The sequence below is a fragment of the Sphaeramia orbicularis genome, chromosome 9, assembly GCF_902148855.1.
Source record: "Sphaeramia orbicularis chromosome 9, fSphaOr1.1, whole genome shotgun sequence".
NCBI classification, from domain to species: Eukaryota; Metazoa; Chordata; class Actinopteri; order Kurtiformes; family Apogonidae; genus Sphaeramia; species Sphaeramia orbicularis.
In genome coordinates this window covers 48305615-48333587 of record NC_043965.1, presented here as the reverse complement: position 1 = coordinate 48333587, position 27973 = coordinate 48305615, and the positions used below count along the sequence as shown (strand labels likewise).

General features: G+C 37.9%; 1 protein-coding gene across 4 annotated transcripts in view; it reads right to left on the bottom strand.

Moving 5' to 3' along the window:
- The window catches only part of LOC115425180 (rho guanine nucleotide exchange factor 28-like), a 105405-nt gene that overhangs the window by 48787 nt on the left and 28645 nt on the right, over positions 1–27973 (bottom strand). For 2 of the 4 annotated variants that reach the window (XM_030142560.1, XM_030142561.1), the window contains exons 1-4: positions 16239–16425; positions 3683–3804; positions 1998–2392; positions 973–1147 (exon numbers count right to left, since the gene is read on the bottom strand). In XM_030142560.1, the coding sequence (XP_029998420.1) occupies positions 973–1147; positions 1998–2392; positions 3683–3804; positions 16239–16323 (777 nt within the window). In that variant the 5' untranslated portion in view covers positions 16324–16425. Of the gene's footprint in view, positions 1–972; positions 1148–1997; positions 2393–3682; positions 3805–16238; positions 16426–27973 lie in introns of those variants that run through there. The other 2 variants (XM_030142558.1, XM_030142559.1) reach the window with 1 other exon arrangement.

The following is a 27973-nucleotide window of genomic DNA, read 5'->3' as shown; positions in this document are numbered from 1 at the left end:
TTAGCCTCATACTATAATTGCCTAAGTCATACACTATATGCCCGAGGAGATAAGGCTTGCGGAATCAGTAACATCTTTTAAATCACTTCTTAAAACCCATTTTTATAGACTTGCTCTTATGTGATGTCTGTCCCCTTTTTAACCTTAATTTTTAATTTTAATTTTTTAATTTGATCCTGTTTGATAATTAACTTGTTCATACATCTCTCTAATTGTGTTGCTTCTGTTTTAGTGTTTTTACTTGCTTCGTGTATCCTGCTGTTGTGCCCTCTGTCAAAGCACTTTGTAAACTTTGTTTTTAAAGGTGCTATACAAATAAAGTTATTATTATTATTATTATATGGACAAAAGTATTGGGACACATGGAATTCAGGTGTTTTTCTTTTTTTGTTTTATATTGTGATAAATATCATATTGATTGTTAATATTGATGTTTATATATCAAATCCTCATGAACAGGACATCTTACAGCTGTAGACATGATGTGTCCCAATATTTACGTCCATATAGTTTATAAACATCAATATTTCCTTAAAGTTTAATGGGAGATTTTTCTTCCTCAGTGAGATGTAAAGAAAATAGATGGTTAGTTGTGGCAAAAATTATTATTTACAGTCAGAGCATGAAAAATATTTTAGAAATTTAGAGGTAGAACATCTAAAATCATAGTCATGGATAACAAAAAACATAATAAATGTTGAGAGAAATTAAGTAAAAATCATCTCTGAGGCATTTTGGAAGCAAAAATAACAATTAAAACCAAACTAAGCAATGCAATGATATTTATCCCAATATAAAACTATATTCTGACATTTGTCATTATTGTTTTCTATCCCAGACCCCTGTTAAAAAAGAAACACCTGAATTCAACGTGTCCACATACTTTTGTCCACATAGAGTATGACTTAGGCACTTTTGCTATGAGGCTAACAATATGTAAAACAATATGTTAATAGCAAATCTTAAAAGCACCTTGCTGGAGGTGTGTGTGCTCTCAGAGTGCGAGCGGTTAAAGTCCGGTGATGTGTCGAAGGAGTCCCGCTCCTCTCCTGAGCTGGAGCGCAGACTAGACTGTTGTTTGAAAGATGAGGAGGGGTAGGAATGTCCCAGGATGTCGTCCTCTCCACTGTCACACTCCAGACTAGGACTATTAAAACACACACAAAAACAATTAATGACAACTTCTATGCAAAGACACCATTTAGTATTTTTGTTACTAAATAATTAATTTGGCACCAAATTGTTATATTGAAATACCATGAGATCATTTTGAGAAAGCATCTTATTATTGTGAAATATTGTCATTATTTTCACTTACAGGATCTTATTTATTACATTACACAGTCCTGTTGTACGCACAAATACCAACACGGCTGAATTAATTTGGAATAACTTGGAGATGATTATACGACTGCATTCAGATATTTTTCCTTGCCATATAAATCCAAAGTCTTGGAGGACTTTGACATCTCCAACTGTTCCAAGGCTCAGCTGAGAAGTAGCAGACAGAAAACATGTGTTCCGTCTCGGTTCATGTGACCTCTGATGTTAATAATCATCACTTTAAGCCACAAGCAGACCAGACTAAAATCAGCCTTTAAGCCATGGAGCTGATGTCGCGCTAAGGAAACTGGAAGGAATGTTCAGAGAAACCTCAATGCACAAACAGCTCAATTGTGTCAAGGCTTCCTGTCACTTTCAGTAACTTCATCGACTACCATCACTTCGCTAAACGTAAAAGAATGCTTTGATAAAATTTTAAATAAATTACATAGAGTTGTCTTGGTAAGAAAAAACTACTTTTCAAACAAGATCATGTGTAAGATGGTGCAGACAGAAGTTAGATTTTTTTCCAACAAATCAAATAATTAAATTGGCTACCAAGCATTTCTTTTATTCTCTCATTTACTTTTCATCAGTTCAATGTAAAAATACACATTTTAAAGTTTCTACAGTAAACAGTAAGAGTTCTAAGTGAATTAATACCCGTGTCCTACCTCAGACCCCTTGTCCGCTCCAGTAAGTTGCATCCTCTGCTACTCAAAGCAGGAGAGACTGGAAGGCAGGGATGTATCAGTCGCCTCTGTCCTCCTTCCAACGAACGCAGAGCGGAAGCCAGGGGAGAGGAAGGAAAGGACGGGGAGGATGCAAAGGGAGAGGGGGGAGAAGCATGGGGGGGCAGCTCTGCAGGATTCTTGGGGCTGGATCCTTGGATTCCCCTCTCTGGATTAATATAAGGTGAGGATGGGTGTCGTTTCTGTCGGCTAGTCCCTGAGTCGAGGGGAGTCATGGAGAAAGAGTCCAAGCATGGGCTTCCAACATGGGGTGCAGGACTGCCCCCCTCCTCCTCCTCCTCCCCTGGTGAGCGGTACTTAATGTCTATATCATCCACCTGGAGCAGAAAAGGGAGGTAATGAGGGCAATGAGACGGAACATTTCAAAAGGCTGATTTCTTGCTCCTGTAATGGAACATTTAACAAACTATGAACCCTTTCTGGACCCTGTATGGGTTAATAGTCCAGGTGATATGTGCCAGACTTGAGATGATGTCGTCACTTTTTCTCAAAAACCTAAAACTTGGTACAGTTGTACAGATGGGGGTACTGAACATTTTCAGAAACTGAGCATTTTAACACAGGGCCACTTCCTTTTACACGTAATTTTTGAAAAAAAATAAACAAAAAATCTGGAACTTCCTACCTACCAATATATAAATACACATTCACACTCACATTTGTGGTGGCTAAGCAAGGTGACTGCAGCTAACATTAGGTGGTTTGCTTACCGCAGCCCAGTGCAGTTAGAAAGACTGAGGAAAAATGACACGAAGTCTTATAGCCTACTGTAAAAACACTGAAAACAATGTGGTCAAGACTAGGCAATGGATAATATCAACTCCCTAAAAAAGTGTTTCTTTCATATGGAAAATATTACTGCCTATTTCATTAGTGTCACAATTTTTGTCATATTCTTTACAAAAATATATATATAAAAAAAACAAAGTTAATAAAAATAATAATAACAGCCGCAGGCATATTGGATGGCCAGGCCTACCTCTACCATTATTGGTCACAATTGTACAGAGCAGAGCTAAGCTAAAAATACCACGACGGTGTCTTTGCAAGTGTGGGGGTGAAACTTGATGCATGTTGCATCAAAGCATGCATTTTCCAGTGCGTAATTGCCAAGTCATAAGTAGCATTTGTTTCATGTAAGCAAATATGACAGTCTGGTTTAAGTCAGTTTTAAAACTTTGATACATTATCACGATATAGTGTACCATGATACATACAGTATCATCAGATGCTAATACATAGCCCTACTGTATGTGTATGTGTGTATGTGTATCAATGATTAAGGATTATAATGATACCACATTACAATCCTTAATCACTGATACAGACACATCACCGACTCAGTGTTTGGCTCTGGATATATAATGAAAAATACATCGTTTGGTTGCGGCAGAAGAAAATAGTTTCCTTGAGGTGTTTTGTGATGTTCAAGGCACCAAATTGTACAACTATACCAGGTTTCATTCTATTCAGTAAAAGTCAACATCATTTCATTTATCAACCTTGAGTATTAACTCTATAAACTATACAACTAATGTACATAATACACTTTCATTTATGGATCACGGAGAGAATTAATTAAAAAAATCCAAAAAACACGTACTTACCTGGTCCACTAGCATGGCGTTGGCGTACACTCTGTCTTTGCCGTGGATCATGGCTGACAGTCTGGCAGCTGCAGCCAGTGTTGGGGACGAGGCCTGGCTCTCCCTTATGGACTGACTTTTCTCTGTAGACAGCGAGAGGGAGGTGGGGGGTTTTCAATATTACATTTGGTTTCCACGACGACACCAAATAACTCCTCACAAACACAGGAAGTGACATAGACATCCTGAGCAGTTGCATGTCATTGTTCATAAACAGGAGTCTGTGTATGACTGCCGGTCTGTCTGAATGATTCTTTGCACACACACGTGAATGGGCGTGCACTGAGTGGGCATCTGTAAGCATGTTTCTTCCACACCCAGCCTTCAATACAGTAGATGAGTGGAAATAACTCCCAGTGAGCACACAGTAGCATTGAAAGGGACCCCGTTCAACACAGTAACTCCACTGTGAGCAGTGCTCCAGTTTAGCTGTTAAACAGAGGAAAACACTCACTCTCCAAACACACACAGCAGCTCCCTCTGGGATGTTGCTTTCTGCAGAAAACACAGCTCCTCCACGGCACATATTCACAGAAATTATTTCAGGAGCGGGTTTGTGAAAAACCTGCGCATAAACGAAACATTTTGTTTTGAGTGCACAACTGTTGATCAGACATTTATGAAAAGCAGTGAAGAAATGAAAACCAGAAAAGTTTGTTCTGCGATAAAGCCTCAGCCAAAACACTGAGATAAGAACGAAGGCCTTAGATTTAATAAAAATCAAAAACAGCTCTACTGGAAATTAGCCAGATATTCTTCAATATGACCAAACTGTCTAGCACTGAGCAAAAAACTACGACCATGGAGTTATAATTATGATTGGATAGATTTCTTTATAGCAGAATAAAAGTTCAGCCACTGCAAGACCACAATGGATGCTAAAATAAGACAAAAAAGGCAAAAGCAATGAAAACAAAAGTACTTAACCTACATTTAATATTCTTCAACAGAGAGGTTGTCGAAGTGGTCTTGCACTTACAAATTATTGTTTTAGTATATTATTGTTTGTCTTAATAAGACATTCCAGCTGACTTTGAGTTATATACAAAGCTACATCATATTTTTTGAAAAGATGACTACACTACCAGGCAAAAGTTTGGACTCACCTGGTTTTTCTTTATTTTTATGACTATTTTCATTGTAGATTCTCACTGAAGGCATCAAAACTATGAATGAACACATATGGAATTATGTAGTTTAAAAAGGTGTGACAAAACTCAAAGCATGTTTTATACTTTAGATTCTTCAAAATAGCCACATTTTACTTTTATTACTGCTTTGTGCATTCTTGGCATTCTCTTGATGAGCTTCATGAGGTAGTCACCTGAAATGTTTTCCAAAAGTCTGGAAGGAGTTCCAAATGATGCTGAGCTCTTGTCGGCCATCTGTGGTCCATCTCATGTCATTTAAATAAGAAGGTGAGTCCAAACTTTTGCCTGGTAGTGTACATGCTTGACATGACTGTTCTCCTTTAAACAAATATAAAACCCTAAGAAACCGCACACACAGAAATACTTCTCTTTAAATTTGACTTAATGTAATGACAGAAACATGTTGCTGATTTACATAAACCTCCTTACATAAGCCAATTTACTTTATTTACTTCTGTTATTCTTCTCTTCCAATCTTTTTTTTAATGTGACATTGTTAGTTGCTGCCATTTTGAGCAGAACTCCATGGAAAAAAAGTTTATACTTCTTCCTACTCCTTTTCGACCATGCAAAATTCAGACTTGTACGTGCTTGAAGATAGATTCTGTCCATTTAAATGTTTTATTTTGTTTTATTTTGTTTTGTTTTATTTTGTTTCTTTGCATGTTCGAAATAATAAATAAATAAATAATCAAATCAGAATCAAATCAGAAAACAAGATCTTACATCTAAAAGGAACATTAAATAAAATATATGCATCAAATGACAGATTCTAATTTATATCTGAAAGTGTCAAGGTGATAAAAATGGACATTCAGTGGGGATTTCAGTACAACACTGACTTACAGATACAAATAAAGGTAAAAAACAAACAAACAAACAAACAAACAAACCCTAAAACATCTGCTGTTCTATTTATGAGCAGTTCAGCCTATAGGTAGAGCTCTCATTTAGATAGACAGTCAACAGTACTAAACAATGTTTTCAAAAAGCTAATTCAGTAAATATAAAACTTACATTTAAATTAAGATTAATTCATGTAATTACTATAAAAACCTGGAAAAACAATGGCAACAAAATACAGTGATTGAGTTACGCATTCAAACAATAAAACCATTACTGAATAATGATAATTAACATATAAGGCAAAAGAATCAGTTAAAACAAGAGTAGCTAAAAGTAAAATATGGTGAAATTCAGCATTTTAATTGCTCTCAGTGTCTGGTGTATGTGATGAAAACTGCAAACTCAGCTTGTCTCTAGATTGTTCATACTTATGTGAAATTCCTGAAGCTGTATGTGTTAAGAGCAGTATGTTGGATGAATTTTCTGTCCCACCTCTTCAACACCACACTCATAGTGCCATGTACGTGTAATCGCTTGTAAGTTAAAAGTATATTTACGGGTATCAAGGACTTAAATGTAAAGTTTCTAAAGATATTTTTGAACCAAATTTAAGTTCTGGACAGAGTCTTTTGACTCAAGCACTGCAGGGTGTTAAATAATATATGTGTCATCCCTAAAGCAGGCAGGTGTTTTAAATGGGCATGATTATTAGAGTGGGTTAGGTTAGTCTAATCCAGGGGTGTCCAATCCTGGTCCTCGAGTGCCGATATCCTGCATGTTTTAGATGTCTCCCTCTTCCAACACACCTGATTCAAATGATGAGCCTATCATCAAGCTCTGCAGAAGCCTGATAATGACCATCAGGTGTGCTGGAAGAGGGAAACATCTAAAACATGAAGGATACCGGCCCTCGAGGACCAGGATTGAACACCCCTGGTCTAATCCAACAAGTGGGTTTAAGTATAAAGTATCAAGAGTTTTAGGTTCACTGGTAGGTTTCAAGCATCTAAAAATGAGGATTTTCATGCAGAAAAGCCTCACATTCATTAATAAAAAGAACTGAACAGAATTAACAGACAGACAAATGAAATTAAATGTGAGAGTTGGTTGGTCGTCTGTATAAGTCAGCCCTGCGATATGCCCAAGGTGGCCTTCACCAGATGGTAGCTGGGATAGGCTTCAGCACCCCCACAACCCTCTCCAGGATTAAGTCGTTCAGAAAATGAATGAATAAAATTAGATATAATGTTTGCCATTAAGACCTCGCAAATTCCATTTTAATGATATCTAATAATTGAGATTGTTAATGACAACGTCCACGCTTCTCATTGAACCCAAAGTGAAATAAAAGCGCCATCAACTTTTGCATCATGTCAGTATTTGGGTACCGCTCAGAAGTGTGAAAAATGTGTGGATCAGACTTCATTTGAAAGAGAACATCCTCTGGATTCTGTGTTCTAGGATGTGGTTAAATGAGTCACTTTTGGCCTGGTGGATATTAAGAGGTTTTAATTTGTCGAACTCCATTGACACTGAGCTATGTATGGAACTAGAACGCTAACTACACCACAAAAAAAAAAAACAAGCATTACACTCTTATTTACAGCCTGTCCCTGGGCAGCAAACAGAAAGAGGTTCACAGGTGTTAAATGAGTATCACAATCTGCTAAGTGTTCAATGGAAAACCCACACATCACACTAACTACAAGTGGCAGCTTCATTAGCTCTGTTATAATATGCTCCTAATGATAGTCTCACCTTACAGTTGCCAAGCCATTCCTGCAATGATGCCAGCGGTGCAAAAACAGGTCTCTGACACAGCTGTTTCCATGTAAACTCCTCCAGCACTTCTTCTGCTTAGACTCAACAGTCTACTTCAAAAACAAATCCATAGCTTATCTATGTTTCAAAGCTGCCAGCACCACAGAGAAGCAGAAGAAGAAGAAGAAGAAGAAGAAGAAGAAGAAGAAGAAGAAGAAGAAGAAGAAGAAGAAGAAGAAGAAGAAGAAGAAGAAGAAGAAAAATAAAAAGAAGAAGTCATCCTGTATGAATAAATCAGACCAACAATTGGCTGTGCTTCCTGTTAGGCAGTAAGGCCAGTAAATATATGTGTGTGTGTGTGTGTGTGTGTGTGTGTGTGTGTGTGTGTGCAACAACAGGGGGTCAGGCAGGCATTGATGAGGACACCAGATGATTTTTGTTCCATTTGCTTCAAATGTATATGGACAGACTCAAGTTAAACCAGTGTTGGATATACAGAGCTCACTCAACATCAGTGTGGAAGGACTTTAATTAATTTACATATCGCATAACTTCAAACTACAATTACAAACAACAAGTCCACATACTCCAACACAGTTTGGACTCCAGCAAATTTCAACCACATGACAACGCCCCTTGCAGCGTGTCATCTTTGTCAAAACGATCAAGATTAACCTCCATGAACAAGTCATTTTCTATGTTGCAAAAAAAAGGTTTTTTTTGCAAGGAGTATGGATACAAAGCATGAATGTGTGATGTAAAGGTTGTGAGTTATTCAATGAAAGATGCCACTGATGAAAAAAGTATATTAAAAAATATGAAACCCAGCAAGGGATAAACAAAGCTGTCCAGAACTGGTCTTGTGCACACAACAATTGGTTCTACAGAAAAACTACAGTGAAAGCAGTTGTGATAGTGATTGTTGTCATGTTGTAGCTCTCAGGGTCACAACACACGACTGGGCCGATACGTAATACATACGTGTTGCACTTGACTCAACACATGTAATGGAATGGAATGGAATGAGACTGTAAAGCCCATGAATAACACCAGAGGAACTACTGTTGACTTGCTAGTGGAAATGTACCTCTGAGCTGGTTCGCCTACTTGTTTCAAGCCCAAAATGTGGAAGTGCTATACTGGTGTGGGTTTGTTTTCTTTGAGACTATGGCTACAACGTCCCAAGTGAACATTATGTCCAAGTGAATGTTTAAGACATTGTTTAGTGCTATTCCTGAAAAATACAGCACAGAATAAATAAACAACAGTGGTCGTGCTTGGACTCCCGGCAAACACTACTCCTTAACATTTTGAGAAAAGTTACAACTTGTTCTTTTCTTAAAACATATCTAAAATATATTAGTTCCATAAAGAGGTATGTCACTTTCAATTCATGTAGAAGATATCCTCATAAAGTCATAGTAGGCCCTGTGTATTCATTGTAGGATTAGTTTTAGTTCAACATCAAATCCAGAAAGGGTCAGATTCTGGATGTGGGTCAAACCGCTGTTTGAAAGCAGATTGGGTTTCATATAAACCCACTTCAGGAACTTGATGGACAAGGCTAATAGTTAACGCTGCTGCACCAAGTCCAAAGCCACAGCTGGCTGCTGTGGGCCTGATCGTTCATACACCTCTGACCCATAAACGCCGCTTGAGTGAACATTACTGTCGGGCTCTGGGATCTGTGTTTAACATTAGTTAACTAGAGGGAATAAAAGAAACAGGGAGTTCAAATTACTAACACTTTTTAGCTGCAAAAAACTGCTAAAGGTGTTCTTTAATGCTACAACAGAAAACATTTCAAAGAAGGTTTTAAGGAATATAAAGCAACGAGTGGGGTTATCTGCATAGGATTTTGCTCACTTAAAGTATATTTAGGGTGATGTGATATTCAGAGCATGTCCCTGAGTGAGAGCCAACCCTATACAGTAGCTGGGGCTGGAGCTCTGCAGAGACCCAGACAAAGACAGCAGTCACTGCCAGGTTTCCAGACCAGAGCAGTTAAAGACAGAGAGTGACCCTTCAACCCATGCACACCCCTGGGAGAGAGGGAGGGCGATCGAGGAAGGCGGAATGGAAAAGGGGGGAGGCAGAAGTGTCACAAGCGCTCTTTCTCAAGGTAAACTCTCTTAGGAGGCTACAACTGGCAAAACATAAAGTCAGAGGTGGCAAAACATGTAAGACAGATACGCATAGATGTAGAAGTACTGATTCGACGTCTTTACTCTTTAGTTTAAACTGCAACAATACAGGCTCTGAAGCAAATTCCAAGGAAAGGATTTTTTTATACCACCTGATTAGTGTGCAATGCTATCTGAACCTCATATTAAAGGTTCAATGTATATGATTAGCAGGTTTGGAGAAAACAATTATGGTGGCCCTACGTCAGGGGTGTCCAAACTTTTTTTAAAGAGGGCCAGATCTGATAATGTGGACATTGCCAGGGGCCAGTGGTCCCTTCAGATGTTTTTTAAACAGTAAAAATTACATATAAATGCGCTGTTCTACAACAATTTTATTTTCATTGTCATAATATCATTTTTGTAAATGGCAATGTAACCAAATCTGAGCCACTCAGGTGTGAACAAATAAAAAAATTAAAAAAAAACAATTCTGCCTTCCTTTCACATCTGGAGACAGATAACATAGAACAAACTGTGTGGAGTATCTGAAACGTCCAAGAAGCTGATACAAATCTTAACCCCACATTCATTTTAAACATGACTTATATGAGTAATCATTACTCATATATTACTCAGTAATGCAAAGTCTGTTAACATTTAAGATGAAAACATATGACTCTTACTCTTGTCTTTCACAAAATCATTCAGAAAGTAATATTTTGTGTCACATCTACAAGTACATAACACCAGCAGTTAGAGGCAACTAACCTAGCAACTTGGTAGCCTGCCTTGGTGGTGAATTCATTGAACTCCCAGGTTCACATGAAGAGTCACTGTTGTGAGTTTAAAGCAGCTTGAATTTGCTTCACTTTTTCGGAGTGCTCACTCCCTGCTAGCTTGTCATATGCGTTAGCATGTTTTGTCTGCTCGTGTCTCTTTACATTGAATTCTTAAACAAGGCAACAGTCTCTTGACAAATTAGGCAAACACAATTGCCTCGATTTTCGCGGCAGCCCTCACTGTCAACTTTCCTTTTTTTATTTACAGGCGCCATGGTTAGAAATTAGCGAAAAGGGTTCACAGCAAGGTCACAGAGCCCGATAGAATTAGAGTGGTGCTGCCACCATGAGGTGAAAGGAGAAACTGCATTTTGAACCTTTAATGATTCATGTGCTCGGTTCAACTGTCCAAGCGGGCCATAAATAATACATTATAAAACCGAAGCTGTGGGCCGTATAAAATCTGACCGCGGGCCGTGATTGGCCCCCGGGCCGGACTTTGGACATGCCTGCCCTATGTTAAATACATTTTTTTTGGGCAAATAGAGGACTTTGAGGTTCGTGTTAAGATTTGACTGACAAATGTGATTGACAGCTAGCTTGTCAGGAGCTCATGTTTATTGAATTTAACATTTTTTTCCTCGTCAGACACCTCGACTGCAGTTGTGGTTAAGATTTTACACTAACAACACCTACAACATTTGGCAACATATGATGAAGATTATGGTTTTATTGTATTAGTGAGTGAGTGAGGTAGTATTAGCTTTAGCTCACCCAGCTCTTCCCCTTTGTCCAAATATGGCCATTCTGAGTCCAAAAATTCAATATAGCAACAACCAAAACACAAACTCCTGAGTTCACAACAGCAGTCTAAAAACCAATGCGTACAGGGATATGGTTTTTAAGGTAAACTTTAACTTGTGATTAATAATGACAATGCTGTGCTAACTTTAAAATTCCCTTATTACGCACGACTAGGAAGGGTTTTTGTGTTTCTGTCAGCGGGGTGAGACTGTGGAACAGATTCAATATAGAGTTAAAGCAATGTCCAAGCATGAAAGAATTTAAAAAGAGGTGCAAAGAAACAATTTTTCAGAGGTACAGGGATGAGGGAGAGCTTGGGGATCACTGTGTGATATAAAGATGTACAAGTGTGTGTTAAGTGTGTGTAAATGTATGTTTAGGTGTGTATGTGTGTGTGTATATATGTAGGTGTATATGTGTGTATAGATCTGTGTATAAATATGTATTTACATATATGTGTTATTGTATTATGCGATTATGTAAATCATATTATATTTGTTCATAATAATATAAAGCCAGAAACCTAATTATTTACTAGTATCAGTTATATTATGGCATAGTGTATAGATATGATTAGACGAGGAAGGTTATTATTGTTATTAATTATATAAGGAGAAGGGGTGGGAGTTTGTAAGTTGTACTTCTTCTCACTCCTTTTTGAATATGTATTATATGACTTATGTTTAAGTGTTTTGTTTATTTATTTTCTTCTGTTTGACATTCATGTTCGAAATAAATACATCAATCAATCAATCAATCATCTGGTCTGGTTTTGATGTTGACTTCAAAGTCTTGGTCTCATCTCGGTTCAGTCTGGACTTGTTCATGGTTTGGTCTTGGTTTAAGAGGTCTTGGCTACAACACTCCTTCTCACCCCTGCATAGAATCATAATGTTTAACTGTATAAACACTTCACTTGCTTATTTTTTGTTGAAAAAATGATTATTTGTCTTGCTGTTCTGCTTTTATGATGTAAGTTGTCCTTTAAACACCATTCTACTGTGGCACTTTGAAGAGAGCTGGGAGACGTTAGGAGTTGAGTAAAAAAACACAAGTCTAACAGAAGAGAAAATAATCAAAACACCGACTGTTATTGCCTTATAAAGAGTACAGAAGTAATTATGAGACTTCAGTGTTCGTGGAGGGTATTTTAAATCATTAAAGCAATTGTCCACCAAAATCCACAAAACCACTCTGAGTTCTGACACCTGCGGTTAAATAACTCAGTCCAAGCATCACATTGTGCATTCCTGTTATATTTACATTTCAGTGCGTCACCCAGACAGAGATCCAGGAGGAGGTAAACCCAGTCCTCAGTGTGAAGAAATAAACCCTGTCCACCTGAAATCACATTTGCCTTTGGTACAGGTGCATTGTTACTCCAGAGACTTTGACTTGCCACGGTGTGTAGATATTCAAAACACTACATCCAAACGTAGAGTTTATGGTTAACTTCAAGAGTTTCTACAGTGTGGTTTCTTCTCCATTCAGCTGAAGAGCACAGACAAGGCAGTGTGTATAAACTTTGCCAATGTCAATCTAAATTAAGACGCAATAACATGGATAATCTTGCAGGGTTTTATGGTGAAAGATGAGGAAAAGAGCACTGGAGCAGAGCCATGACACAGACATGGCAGTAACTCGATCTTCCTCTGTGTCTGTCTTTCTCTCCCTCCATTTCCACTGACAAATACACACTCTCTCATCAACTCCTATAATTCTGTACCGTATTAAGCATTTGCTTTAACTCTTCCATGACTAATGGGGAAAAACAAACGTAAATGCCAATTTTAAACACTGGGGCCCTGTTGTTCACAAGGTTTTAGAATGCAGATATGGAAATTGCATCTTTTGCTCTCCACCGTCAGATAATACATGTAAATGTGGGGTGGTTTTTTGGACAACATAGAGGTTGATCATCCTGATCCAGATACAGACTCTTCAAGATAACCAAATCTGGAGTGCTCTGAATGGGTCTACATATTGTTAGCCACATTGCATAATTGCATAAGTCATATTTTTGCCTAACTGTGATCTGTGTAACTTTACTTTCTTAACACTGCTGCTTCATTTTTCATCATTGTCTCTGACCTGAAAAAAATAGGACTTAGGCAATTATGCTATGAGGCTAATGATTTGACAATTAGAGCTATGAGCTGGGGGATGAGTCTGAAAACCCAGAGAAGCATTAACAACCTGAACTTCCTGGTTGTCTTGTGTCAAAGTCAATGTTTTCTATGTTTTTTTTTTTTAGCTGTGTCAAATCAGGTCTGCGGATAACACAAGCTTAAGAGGGATTCACAATTTATTCTATGATGTAAAATACAGGAAAAAAACTCTTTTAAGTTTTACATGTAGTAATAAGGCAGTAGTTTGGCTTTACAGCAGTGGTTCCCAACCTTTTTTGGCTCTTGACCCTATTTTAACGTCACAAATTTCTAGCGACCCCAGACATTCAAAACTGAGACTTTTTTTTTTTTTTTTTGCTAAAATTGATTTGTTTGTAATTTGCAAATAAAGGTTAATTTTAGATGATATTTATTTTATATAATGTATATTATTATGGACGGAGGCAGAAAAGCCAGGTGTAGATTACTGCGCAAAGGTAGAATTTTATTTTCCTTGGTCAGGATATGTACAGTCAGTCCAGCTTGGATTTACAAGGCTGACAATTAATACTGAACAAACAATAACTCAAACTATGAATTATGAAAGAGCTGCAGCATCTGAAACTGACCACAATGAACATTTGACAGATAAATAATACCACAGTGCTTCAGTTTCAGCTTCACAGTTTGTCATGTCTTTCATGTATTGTGATTGTCTGTCTTTAACTCACCATATATTTTTTTAGTAATTTAATTTTTTTTTATCAATTACTAGAAATTTCAGGTGACCCCATTTGAATTCCAGGCGACCCCACGTGGGGTCTCGACCCCAAGGCTGAAAAACACTGCTTTAGAGCCTTGTTGCGTTCTCTTGTAAATTATTCATTAGCTACATCACCATCAGTTCACAATATGATTAAAGTTTTTTCGTAGAGGTAAATGTGTGAAATCAAATTACAAATTGGAAGCTCGGCAGGGGTGATCTTGAAGTCAAGCTTTGTTTGTTTTTTTATAGTCTAAATTTGACATTTTACAAAGGCATTTGCATATTATATATCCCAGAAGTGGTTTTCAGTCATGCAGCTTTTCTTTGCCATGAAGCGGAGGGAATCAGAATGATGCTAATGTCTGGATTAGTCCACAAAAACACATCATTCATAGCTCCTGTAGCCTATTGTTACTTTTGACTCATTCATCAACAATTGTCTGTCTAATTACAGTAAAAATGCTAAATGTGTGGAAGTCCTTTTTTTTTTTTACTTTGCTGTAGTATTTGCTGCATCCTGTTAATGGTTTAATGAGTAGCTCAGTGTCTACTTTAACACTGTACTTTGATGCTGCAGTGCTTGATAGATTTTTAGTGCCACACTGAAAATATTCCACAATAACGTTTGAGCATAATATAATTTATGTGGTCTGAGACACGGCAGGTTAAATACAGCTACAGCTACAACTACCAATTCCTAATCAGATTCTTTCAGATACAACCTGAACACAACTGTCTCAACACAGAATCTTGGAAAACTGGCTTCACTTTTCCATAACTTCATCAAGTGACATCAGCTTATGTGTCTCTATATTTAGTCTGTTTATTTGGGCTGAGGTGAGAGAGCTGTAGAAGGAAGGGCTAGGATTTCAAAATCCTGTGAAGCCCCTGCGACTTTTTGGATCAGAGGTAATTCAATCCTAACAAAAGGTTTATGTCAATCCAAAATCCAGATGACTTCTGAGCCCTGGATCGACTATATGTTAAGTTTTAGTTCAGTTTCATATGAACTGACATAAAACTGAGGTAAATGCAGCGCTGCACTTGAAACGATTGGACCAATCAGGTAAATCACTGCAGGTGACTGATCAGAGATGATTTACACAATCCTTGAACTTTTTATTCAGCCCTTTCATTTACACAATATGGGTCCAAACAGTGACAGGCCAGGGCTCCTCATTCACACACTCACCAGTGTGGTCTTAAATTGTCAAAAGCTCTAAACCCCTCAATCAGCCCTCGAGTAGGCATCTGACATTCCCCAACATACTGTCACATATCAGGTTACATCACTGGCAAACATGCAGTTATCTCACTGTGAATGACTGCAGTGGAGGCCTGTGAGTAACAATGTGTAATGGGAACAGTCTAATTTTAACTTTATTGTTCCACAGTGGGACGTGTCTGCCAGGGAGGGCGAGTTTGTGGTGAAGCCCTTCACATTGGCAATCTTTAACATAACGTAGTTATATGGCTAGAGAGGAACTAAAAAAAGAAAAGTGCACCATCTGTGTCAACACAAGTCAGCAGCTTTCTCTCTTTCCCTGCATAAAATCCACATGCATCAGATGTCACTGAGACTCTGCAGAAAACAACAAATGACTAAAACTACAGGACAGTGTATGAGAGGTTTTAGGCAGTTTAGAAGCAAATCATATCTGCAAATACAAAACTTTTAGTTGCAATACTATTTGGTTTGTTTTATGTTGTGTTGTTAATTGTAATTTTAGTTTTGTTGGAAACTGATTCGTTTTATTTCAATTAGAATATTTTTTTTCATTACTAGCTGTCAACTTATTTTTCATCAACTATAATAAGCCTGATATAGAAACAATTCTACATCAGTGTTGAAGGTTCAACATTTTCAGTGAAGTCCAAAACCATATTATATCTGCCCTAAGCATACTGCAGTCTGAGATCAACAAAAAAGTTAGAAAAGTTTTACAATGTCCTTTTGGTAAAATGTCTGTGGATCCTATTAGTTCATTAAAGACACTGTGTTAAATGTCTGTCAGGAAGACGTATGAGGTCGTCTCTGATCATGTAAATTCTCATTTAATACAAAATTATTTGCAAAATACTTAACTGCTGTTGCCTACTTCACATCTATACACCTTTTTCAACTCTGTCCATGTGACAGACTGTAAAATCATATCCACATCTTCTAATGTATTACCTTTCTTTCCAGTTTTCCTGCGCATCCTCATCCTGGGAAAAGAAGGCCAGGAATAGTTGAAAGGGGAATCAGAGTCAGAATCCATGATTTAGCTATTATTGTCCTTGAAAACTCTTCTTCTGAAGCAGTTCAAAGTGTGCTGAATAAATAAATAAATGGCAGGGCCTCAGTTTACATCTCCATGGCTGAACAGAGTGCGGGACTGCAACGGCATTCCCTCTCCTTTCTCCTGCTGTAGTCACTCTGACACTTCAGGAGTGAGCCAGCATGTTCCCTCTGTCTTCCCCAGCCACCCCTCCCCCTTTAAAAAAAAATCCTCCCCCTCCCCCTTCCCCCCTTTCTACAAGTCTGGATCCACTGTCCAACAGAGCCGAGTCCGATTCTTGTCTACTCTCAGCTCCTTCTTCTAAGCTGAGTCTGTCGATCCACCACGTTTTCTTTCTTGTTGACTGCTCTTCTAAGATCTTTGTCTCTGTCTCATTCAGTCACTCAGCTGCTACACACAGCATGGGGAGAGAGAGAGAGAGAGAGAGAGAGAGAGAGAGAGAGAGAGAGAGAGAGGGAGAGAGAGAGAGAGAGAGAGAGAGAGAGATCAACACATGCTGACAGGAGCAGGGGGAGGAGGGTATTGATGGCCGGAAAGAGTGACTGAAGGAGGGGAGAGAAACAAAAAAGTCAAACATAGGAGTGACTTGGGAACCTACAGCAAAGACAAACACAAGGCCAGACAGTTTAGCAGAGGTGAGTCTCAGAAACAGGAGAAATCATTAACCCTACCAGTTCATGATTGTCTGAGAAATATGTCAGGCTGAAGAGTAAAACACAGTCCAACATATAAGCTAATTCATTCTACGATATGCCAAAAACTGCCACATCCGAAGTGAGTCCTTTGCAGTCCTTCCACTCTCTTTCTCTGTCTTTCTCTATATTTTAGCATGTCAAAGCCAAGCAGAGAAAAGGAGGGGAAAAGGGGTTTTGGAGTGTGGGGAGGAGTAGACTGCCAGGTCAGCAGCCTCACCATGGAGACAGCAGTGAGAGCTGCTGCTGTTTTCTTCTTCACTCTCCCTGCAAGTTTTTTTTCTTCACTCTTCCTCTTTTTGCCAACTTGCAGGACTAGCTCCATTTGCAAGAGTAAGATTGGCAAAAGGTGAGCCAATGAACAGTGTCTGGGAAACTAACCATATCTACACTAAAACTACATCATACTGGAAGTGGTTGAATTAAAGCAAAGCTACTGTAGAGCAAAACGTAATTTATTTCACTAATGCTGCAATAAAAGCAATTAAAAAAAAGATTTAAAAAATTATTGTCAATCAACAGAAAATGTCACATCAGAAAAAGAATGATAAAACAACAAACAAAAACCGATGAACAGTAACAAATAAAAATAAAAATTTAAAAATTGAAGTTGCTTGTTCAAAGGCTCAGTATTAACATTTATCTGCTACTGGTATCAGCTCAACATGCTTCGACTTGGTCCAGTTGCTAACAATTCCACTGCAGCCATAGTACTCACTCAGCTCAGCTGGTTGTCTTAAACTACCTGTGATGCAGTGGCGGCTGCTCGTCTTTCAGAGAGGGGAAGCTCATTGTCGGCTTACGTAAAAAAAAAAAAAAAAAGTCAAGTTATTTAAACATAAATTCGGCCCTCTGTTCCTTTTTAAGAAAATAGTCAGTCACCTTATCGTACCAACTAAAAAAGAAAACATTGAAATTATGTTAAATTGAAACAAGGAAGTATGAGTGTGTTTTATTTACAGTGTAAGAAATAAACAAGTAATTTCATAGTGGTTCCTCTATCGATTTTACAAGCAGAATTGGCAACGGTATTAAACTGAACTCTGTCAAGAGAAGGAGTAGATCTCAAAATAGCTGTCAATCAAATGGGATTCAGCCTTTTGACCGATCCTCCAATCAGCATGTGGAAGCCTGGCATCCAGCCCGGCCGAGCTCCGCCCACAGCTCCATTCACCCCCAGAGACGCAGAGCGTCCGGGGGCGGGACAACATCGTGGCATTTATCCAATTACCGTCCAGTTTTGAGGCAATGAAAAAAACTGTTCCACTCAGTCCCATTGAAGTGCATGGACGCTGAGCGTCTACGGACAAATGCACTGAGCAGAGATCGAATGAGAAAACAGCGCAACGGGAATGTATGAGAAGTGAACAACATTGAGTCTGTTGATTTGTGATAAAGCTGATTCTGAACGAACTCGTCTGTGAGATGAACGTGTTCTAACACATTTGTAGTCAATGAAATGTCAACACAACCGAACATATTTAACCATTTAATTTTTGTAATTTTAGGGGAAGCCAAGCTTCCCTTGCAGTCTGTGAGAAATCGCCTCTGCTGTGATGTCATCTTCAGCCCGGCCACAGGTATGAGCAAAAACAATGGAGGAGGGTGAAACATAAAACTGCTTAGTTATAATTATAATTTAATATAAAATGTATGTTATAAATTACAAATGTTGATGAAATGTTATATTACACATTTTCATGGCAAGAATATAGTTGTTTACGCCTAAAATATAGATTATCAAAATAGAACCAGCTTGAAAATGTCAATGTTGTGATATGATGACACATAAATACACTGACACAGAGGCGATTCGGAATTGAACTATTCGCGTTTTTTATTGCTCATGGCTGGTGGAACCTCAACACAAGAAATAATATGTGATACACTGGAGGTCCCTGTTTTCACAAAATGGAAACATCAGAAAAGCTCTTCTGAGTCAAAGCAAGATAGCCTAATAATGTCTATGGACAAGTGATCAAAGTGACATTTGTGTGTGCTTATGTGTTTATATTAAGTTTCTTCTGAACTCTTTTTTTTTTGCCAGTAGTTAACTCCAGAAACAGCTCCAAGTCTAATGAATAAACTAGTTACAACTGTCTTGGTTTCTTACCCCATGACCACAGTCTGTTCCAAGGGGAAAGGACTGGAGCTTGAAAGTGAAGCGGAATGTAACAGTATCTTAATGTGTAATACCACCAATGGCTGCTAGAAACTGTCTCCACAAACACCTGACTCCCATAGACTTATATTCAACTTCGCTCTACAAAAATTTAGTCAGTAGTGTTGGTATTATTACGATGGCGTATTAGGGCCACATAACAAAAAAAAAACGCTTGTCACTACGAGAATAAAGTCGTTATTTAACAAGAATAAAGTCATTATTTAACGAAAATAAAGTCATTAATTAACGAGAATAAAGTTGTTGATTAACGAGAATAAAGTCGTTAATTAATGAGAATAGTCGTAGTTTTAAAAAACTCCTTATTCAACGAGAATAAAGTCGTTAATTAATGAGAATAAAGTCGTTTTTTAACAAGAATAAAGTCATACTTTTATTAGATTAAACTCGTAATATTTTGAAAATTCGACCGAGTTGCAGTTTTACATCGAAGGCAACAAACGAAGCAGCAACTTTCCCTTCTATTGGACTCAAAACTCAAAACCTCACAGTAGAATCCCCACAGTTTGTTCAGAAACAACAGACCCTCTCTGTTTAGTTCTCTGGTGTTTCCACTGATAGCCCTGCAGATGAACACTTCATCAGTTTCTCCTCCACAAAAGAGGGAATTTGCTACAAATCAGTTCGGTTCTTACAACAAACCCAAATGTGTGCAAACTCTCTTCAAAGTCCTTAGACTGATGTGTTGATGGGAGGATAGACTCAGTATTTGGCCTTTGTGCCGAACCCCCAAATGAAAGTATAACTTCACAAAATGTTCCAAGTTCTACATCGCTGAGTAGATACAACTTCTCATCATATTCTGACTTTATTCTCAAAATATAACGACTTTACTGTCATTAATTAATGACTTTATTCTCGTTAAATAACAACTTTATTCTCGTTAAATAATGAGTTTTTTAAAACTACGACTTTATTCTCATTAAATAACGACTTTATTCTCATAGTAACAAGCGTTTTTTTGTTTTTTTTTGTTTTTTTTATGTGGCCCTAATACGCTGTCGTAGTATTATAGTTTCTCCAGGAGTCATTCTGGTGTAAGACATTTCATTTGCACCCTCTAGTAAGTGTAATATATTTTATTGATAATCAGCTCTACTGTAGTTGTGGTTAATAAATGATCACATATTATATTTTATTTATAAAAAAAAAATATTTATACATAAATATTGATTAAAATTTCCCATTTCATTGTGTCAGTGAGCTAGCATTTATCACCGGCTAACCCATCACTACCTGCCCTCCCCCCTGCTCCACCCTTTTGTCCATATACGGTCACTACTTCTGACTTCATGTTGGCTCTGCCATGTTCAGTCTACAGCGTGTAAACTGAATGCTATACAGAGAGCTGGTGGTAATTTAGAAATTACATTAGCTGTCATCAAACATTTGATTAGCATGAAAGGTTAGCATGTTCTAGTGTGCTACATCAAGTTTTTCTTGGTGCTGTGAGATATTGCTTTGTTGATGTTCACAAACCACATTTCTAACCTAATGCTAGCTAGTGTTGATGCTGTAGAGGAGCAGAGGAAAGGTATTGAAGAATTAATAAGAGACTAACTTAAGCCCCTTCAGGGCTGTAAAGTGCAACAATTTCCGTCGCATTTGCTACTAAAAATCATTGTGTGCGAAGAGATATACGCATTCACTAGCACAAGTGCAAAGGAGTTGCACTGGTATCATGTCTAAAATAGTGGGGAAAACTAGGCTATGTCACTGTCTCTATTTGCTCTTTGTCTATTTTCGAGCGATGTGCATCTCTCTCTCTCTCTCTGTCTCTCAAACCTTCGAACAGTATAAGCCCCAAAGTTTTCAGGCACAGTGAAGCATATTGTTTAGTCAAACAGAACTTAATACATTTTTGTTGAGTAAAATCTATTTTGAATTATGGGACTGATTATAATAAAAATTATAGTTTCTTGTCAATAAGCCATATCTAATTCAGACCAGCACAGACTGTTCTCTGATGTGCATTGAAAATATAGTACTGATGATTTTTCATATTTCAAAATGTTGAAATTCATCCTGTTGTGTTCAGGTGGAGGAAAAATAAAGGTTAAAGAATCACTTTAATTGTTGTTCAACATTGTTAGAATTTCTGATCAGTATCAAATTAATTTAGCCCAAAAACATGTTAACTAACTGTCCAAATGTGTGTGCTACTACATTTTTCTTTGTGCTACTAAAATTTTTAACTTGCTAGCACCAGCGCTACCACCTAAAAAAGTTCCCAATACAAGCTTTTATCATCACGGATGTAAACATCTAAGAATTAAAGAAGGAGTTAGCAAACTTCAAAAAGTGATTGCACCCATGACAAAACTAACTTAACATATGAATGAGTATGCACAAATATTAAATACTTAACATTTAACCACGCACAAAATTGCCACAAAAAAAAAAAAAGACTTAACTGCTTGGATCACTGTGCAAATCTGGATCTGGTAAAACAAACAGCACCACACTGCAAAAAACTAATGCAAAATGCAATTAACCCATAGTTTAATCACTATTCACCAGAACTGCAGAGGAAAAAATGGAAAGGAGAAGCGCTTAAGAGACAAATCAGATGACAAGCATGGTGGAAAAAAGCCAAAAATGACTTTATGGATACACATAAATGAAGGAATGTGATAAAGAATGTAATTGAGAAGGGTTTTGTAGGCAGGTGTGAAAAGGAGGTGCACAGCATCTATAGAAAGTAGTTAAAGTAGTTTCTCTGTGTGTTTAAGGGTGTGTGGAGGAAGAGGTGGTGTGTATGTGGAGGGGTGTTGGCACTGTACTGGTGAACATTAATGCTGCCTTTGTGGGGTCTGTGTGTGAGCTTTAATCCTTTTTTTCCGTTCTCCAATTAGATCCCTCAGCCGGGGCCGGAGACTCTCGTTAGCGTTCCCCTGCGTTACACTCATTGTCTGTTGTCACTCTGCCAAACTATCCATATCATAAATCCCTTTCTCTTCTGCTCTCTTCTCCCTCCCCGTTTTACACACTCATAGATGATTCTCACACTTCTCTGCTCTCTTCTCCCGGGGGATCTCAACAAGCTGCTGGAAAACTGCATTCAGTAAAGCCCTGGCAACCCCCCATTCAGGCACAAACACCCCCTTTTTTCTTCCTACCCATAGACCCCGTCTTACCCTCTTCATAGCTCTCTTCCCCAATGCATTCTCCCTTTCAGATACACACACACACACACACAGACACACACAGACACTGACCTCCTTCCTTTCTTCGCCTGTGGGGAGTTGAGTCCTTCAGGATGAAGTAGCCTTTGCTGTTTGTTCACTAAACTCACATTAAAATGCTGACCTGGGAGGAGAGAGGGGGCATCGGTGCAGGAGTCTGTGTGTGTTGTGTATATGGAGGTATTTGGGTACAAGTGTGTGTTTTGGGTGGGGTATTTGGATATTGGGGCCATTAGGAGGGCAAAGGTGGGGGAAAGGGAAGAGAGTCAGCAGACAACAGAGATACATCTGTCCTTTGCCTAAGAAAATACTAAATTTGAGACAACACACAAGAGAAAATGTGAATATATTACTTATATGACCTTATGTCAAGAGTGATGTTGCTAAAAGTTCCTATCACACAAAGACACAAGTTTAAAACGTTTAGGAAACCACAGTAAAATGAATATATGCCCTATAGTGAATTGGCAAGACACATATTTCAATGTATAAAATCCTCACAATTTCTAACAAGTATATAGAATTATGTTAGGGCTGCAGTGCTAGAAAACTAGTGCTAGAGACACTTGTTATTATTGTAACAAGACATATTTAAGTAGATTTAGGGTTTATTTTGTGAATTTGTCTGCGAAAATACAACATCAGTTGTTTTAATTAATTTCACTCCTACATATTTTAACCCTTTCATGCATAGTGGTCACTACAGTGGACAGCTATTCTACAGCTGTTCTCATGTGTATTCATGGGTTTTGTTGTTGTAGTTCCATATCAGCCAACACAGTGGACACTTATGCACCATCCCATAAACTGTAATTCATACCATTACAGTAACTTTATGTTCTTTGTAAACCTGATCTGCAGTAACATGATTGGGTGTAAACTAATTGCCAGTTGTTATTAAACTGTAATTACCAGTTTTCTTAAGCAAAAAGGATTTTTTGTGTATTATCTACATGAAGTGAGTAATAACTAGTATTGAAGTATGATAAAATGTGAGAAAACATCAAATTAGCTGCATCAAAAATGTTTTTTTTTCATAGTTTTCACACAGTATATCACTTTCTGATATTGTGTTTTAAATGTATGTTTCTTTGCTTCAAAAATTAAACACATGGTGTCTAGATGAGTGGACATTTTTGTAACTCCATTAAAAAATAGGTTCAATCAAAAAAAAAAAAAAAAAATCTATCACATTGTTTTTTTTTCTTGCCGAAAGAGGAATAAAAAACCCCTCACTCACTAAGGTTCTCATAATTAATGCATGAAAGGGTTAAGGTTGAACAAACATTTTGGCATTATGACTGTTCTGAATGTTAACCTAAAGATGTTTTAAATGTTCTGACCACAAAGTAGAGTTTAAAACCACAAATAATAAGGATTTGATATTTACTGTCATAGTTATCAATATCAACTTATATGCATATATTTATTCGTGATCATGTTTTGAAAGTATCTCCCAGCCCTATTTTAAAATGTAATCTCCTCATACTGACAAAAATACTTTTAACACAAGGTTCCATCTAAAAACAATTTAAAGCTTGAATTATAACAAAGCATTTGTCCAACTTAAAATCAGGGCTGGGCAAGTTAAGGCGTTATTACCGCGTTAACGCATTCATTAAATAACGCCGACAATTTTTTAAAATCTCCCGTTAATGCCGTTCTGCCTTTCAAGCAAGTCTTAGTTCATTTACACATATGGACTCTTATTTTGAAACTCATGCTTTTATTTTGGCGCTCTACATGCCAAGTGTGCAGGAGCTGAGAGGAGAAAAGTGAGCGACCTTTTCCGAGTAATGCTGAAACAAACTTTGTGTAACTCCTGTAACCTCCTAGTACATTTACATGGCATTATACATTTAAAGGAATGGGACAAAGACCGCTAGCTCGATCCCAACTTGAATGGGAAAATCCATAGACACGCTAACGATTAGCATTTACAGATTAATTTAAGATTTACAACGTCTTTTTATCCAGTAACAAAAGCTTCACATCAGAGATATTTTATACTATTCATTCTGACAACTGAACATGAAATACTCACAGGCAAACACTTTTGGGGCCATACAAACAGAGTGAAAGAAACGTGTCTGTTAGTTCCTTCTTATGTCTGAACTGGCTATGGTAACACCGAAAGGACAAAACATATGTTAGTGCAACTTATTCCCACCACTACAGGTTGCTTTTAACAACTGAACATCACATATTATTGGGCTTATTAGTGTTAGTACTTATTAGTGGGCTTAAGACTCATGTCAATCACTCACAACCGGAAATAAACTGGTGGGGACAAAAACATGGAGAAAAGTAGTCTTTTACATGGACATTTTCATTTTAAATGTCTTCAGATGGTGGGGTTGAGAAGGACACAGTTGTTTGGAAGCACTGCAATGTGGAAATATTTTTTTATTGAAATATCACTTAAAGGCAATACACACTGTTGATGCCGGCAACCCCCCCAATATAACTTGAAATCCACTTGATTAATTGCGATTAAAAATTTTAATCGCTGCCCAGCACTACTTAAAATACTAGCCTGTTTTCATTCCATTACAGCATATGGCTGATAATAACTGTGCAATACTGACGGTCACCCTAGACCAACTCAGTGTTTCCACTACCATTATGTGTGTGTGTGTGTGTGTGTGTGTGTGTGTGTGTGTGTATCTGAAAGGGAGAATGCATTCGGGAAGAGAGCTCTGACGAGGGTAAGAATGGGTATAAGAGTGGGAAGAAAAAAGGGGGTGTATGTGCCTGAATGGGGGGTTATAGAAAAGATAACTTTTCTATAGAACAGATATATAATCACTTTTCCTTTAATTCAGGGTTCCTACAGGTTTCTACAAGTTAAATCTAAGTCTATTTAAGACTACTCAGAACGGAATTTCATGCCTATTTCACGGCCATACTGGCAAAAATTCATTACTCCTAGAACTTCAGAAAATGTGTTTATTTACTCCAATGCCTTGATTCCCCTCGTTCTGAGTTTCACTGATGTTTTGCACAAGTCACAGCGGACTTCAAATACGTTCCCCTGCACTCGCGTCAACCAGGTGGAGAATGATCTTTTCTCCAACCAGGCATTATTAAATTTGCACTTCCTCATGCTTACTTATCGCTTGAGAGCTGCCCCTTAAAGTTCCCAAAGTCAGCTTTCTCAGGTGACGTGCACATGACTAACAATTGATAATTGGTTCCTAAATTCAGTATAAATTGTCGGGTTGGAACAAGTGGAACTGAGTCGAATAATGTTACTTTCTTTGGAGCTTGGACATTTAACAGACACATTTAAACACAATACAGCGAACAAGTTTATGTCAATATAATTTAAGACCTACTATATCAAATTTAATACCTTTTAAAGGCGTTTTTAAATGCAGATTTGTAAATTCATGACTTTTAAGACTTTTTAAGACCCCTCAGGAACCCTTTTATTAAACAAACTAAATAGCTTTAAGTTATTTCTCTTTTAACATGATGGAAGGTCATGTCTGTCAGTTCTCCTCAGCGCTCTGTATCGTGCATTGGGGTGGAACTCCGCTGTACGCACACACGCATGCGCGCACACACACACACACACACACACACACATACCGGTGAACACATTACATACATATATATGAGGGAGAGACAAAAAGTTCTCTGATAAATCTAATGAAAAGTTTATTTACCAAAATAAAATTATTTTTATGCATGAGCTCTATTAGAGTCTAAACACTTATGCAATCCATGTTTCCATCGGTAGATTCCTTCTTTGTGGAATTGCTGGGGCTGGCTTTGACACAGTCTTTGTCTTTGACAACTTTTTGACAATCCCTCGTATGTATACATTCACATGTCCATGCATACATACATGTAAATATTCCATTTGCCTGTGGATAAAATTTTCAGGTACTTTCAGTCAGCTTTATCTGTGTTTAATTATGCCCATTCCAGTAAGGCTAATCCAAATTTGCGACAGAGAGAGAGCTGACATCAAGCAGACCAAGCAGACAGGGCGAACATGACAGCTATGTTCCAAATTCCTCATCTCTCGCTGAAGCTCCGGCTACAGAGGTCCTGTCTGTGTATGTGATGACGCATTAGCTTAAGTCACGCAGCCATACTGCATGTGATAAAAACAGGCTGGAGCCACATATGCTCCATCTGTTAGCAACAACAAAAACCTGCCACTCAGCGTAATGCATGAAGGCTCTGGAATGTTTAATCAGAAATGTTGAAAATCCTCAAGGGTCAAATCAGCAGCGTAATACGGGAACAGTGACTTTATAAAACATGAGTCACTTTCAGTCCCTGCTGGTGTTTTCTTCTGAAACAGGATTGGAGGGGCCACTGTTATTTGTCTGGGCCACAGAAGGCATTTGCAGGGATCGATTGAGGTCACAGGAAGCCAGGCGGTCTTCAAAGAAAATGTGAAAATCCTAAAACAGCTGACGAACACACACACACACACACACACACACACACACACACAGCACAAAATGGCTAAACCATATAGCATGAAAACAACACCAGCCACAAGAAGTGAAGATTGCAGATGTCCAGTGCCAAGTGTTATAAAGCCTGAGGCCTCAGCTTGTGACCGCAGCATTCTTACACTGAGGCATCAGTCTGCTCTGCAGCTACAAGAGCCAATTATTAACCCGCAGGATGTTCCCACTCTCATATCCTTCCTCTCTGTCCAAAAGCAGGTCAGATGAAGCCACCTTCAGTCACCCACTTAGATTGACTTCTACTTCACTGTCACAGCTGACAACAACATGACTCAGGATTAGTTACTGAAGTATTCTTGGCATTTGGCAATTAAAAATCACTGTAACCAAACTAAAAAAAAAAAATCAGAGAGGGAGGAGGAGACAAGTGAAATACGAGGAGGGGGGGGGGGTGATTGAAAGGCGATCCTGCAGTCTGAAGGGATGGTAGACAGTCATAATCGAGGTTTGAGGTCAACTTCCAAGTTCTGTTCAGGAAAGGAAGCGTTTCCTGCAGTTGGATTCACTTAATGATTGAAAGCTACTTGAATAACTTCCTATGAATATAACACCACCTAAAAAAACAATGATCACTTCAGGCTGCACAAAAAAACATTTCTACAAGCTCTTAAATTAAACCATGTATCGAAATGGAAGGTCTGGAGAAGCAGTGTCACCAGGAAGGATGTTTAAAGAAACCTTAAATAGCAACATGCAGGCTAACAATCAAAGATAATGCATTTGTAAGAACCTGGTAATAACTGTACATAATGTATGTAATGTAGGCTAAAAGCAACACAGCTGATGAAGCCAAAGCCAGAAAGGAATCTGGAAAGAACTGTCCACTGTGTGAATCAATATTCTGATCAAAATCACCTCAGTAAGACATAAATACATTTAACTGGAATTAAAATTGTTTATTCTGTTAAATAAAATGTGTCCGGATGTATTCCTGTTTAAGGTTAGATAGCAAGTAGAAAAGATAAAACCAGATCAACATCTAAACTTTGGTGTTTTTGTTAGTCTGTTTGATTATATGTCTTATATAATTCTTATATTATAATTATGGTTATATCAACCTTTTGACTATCATCTTAC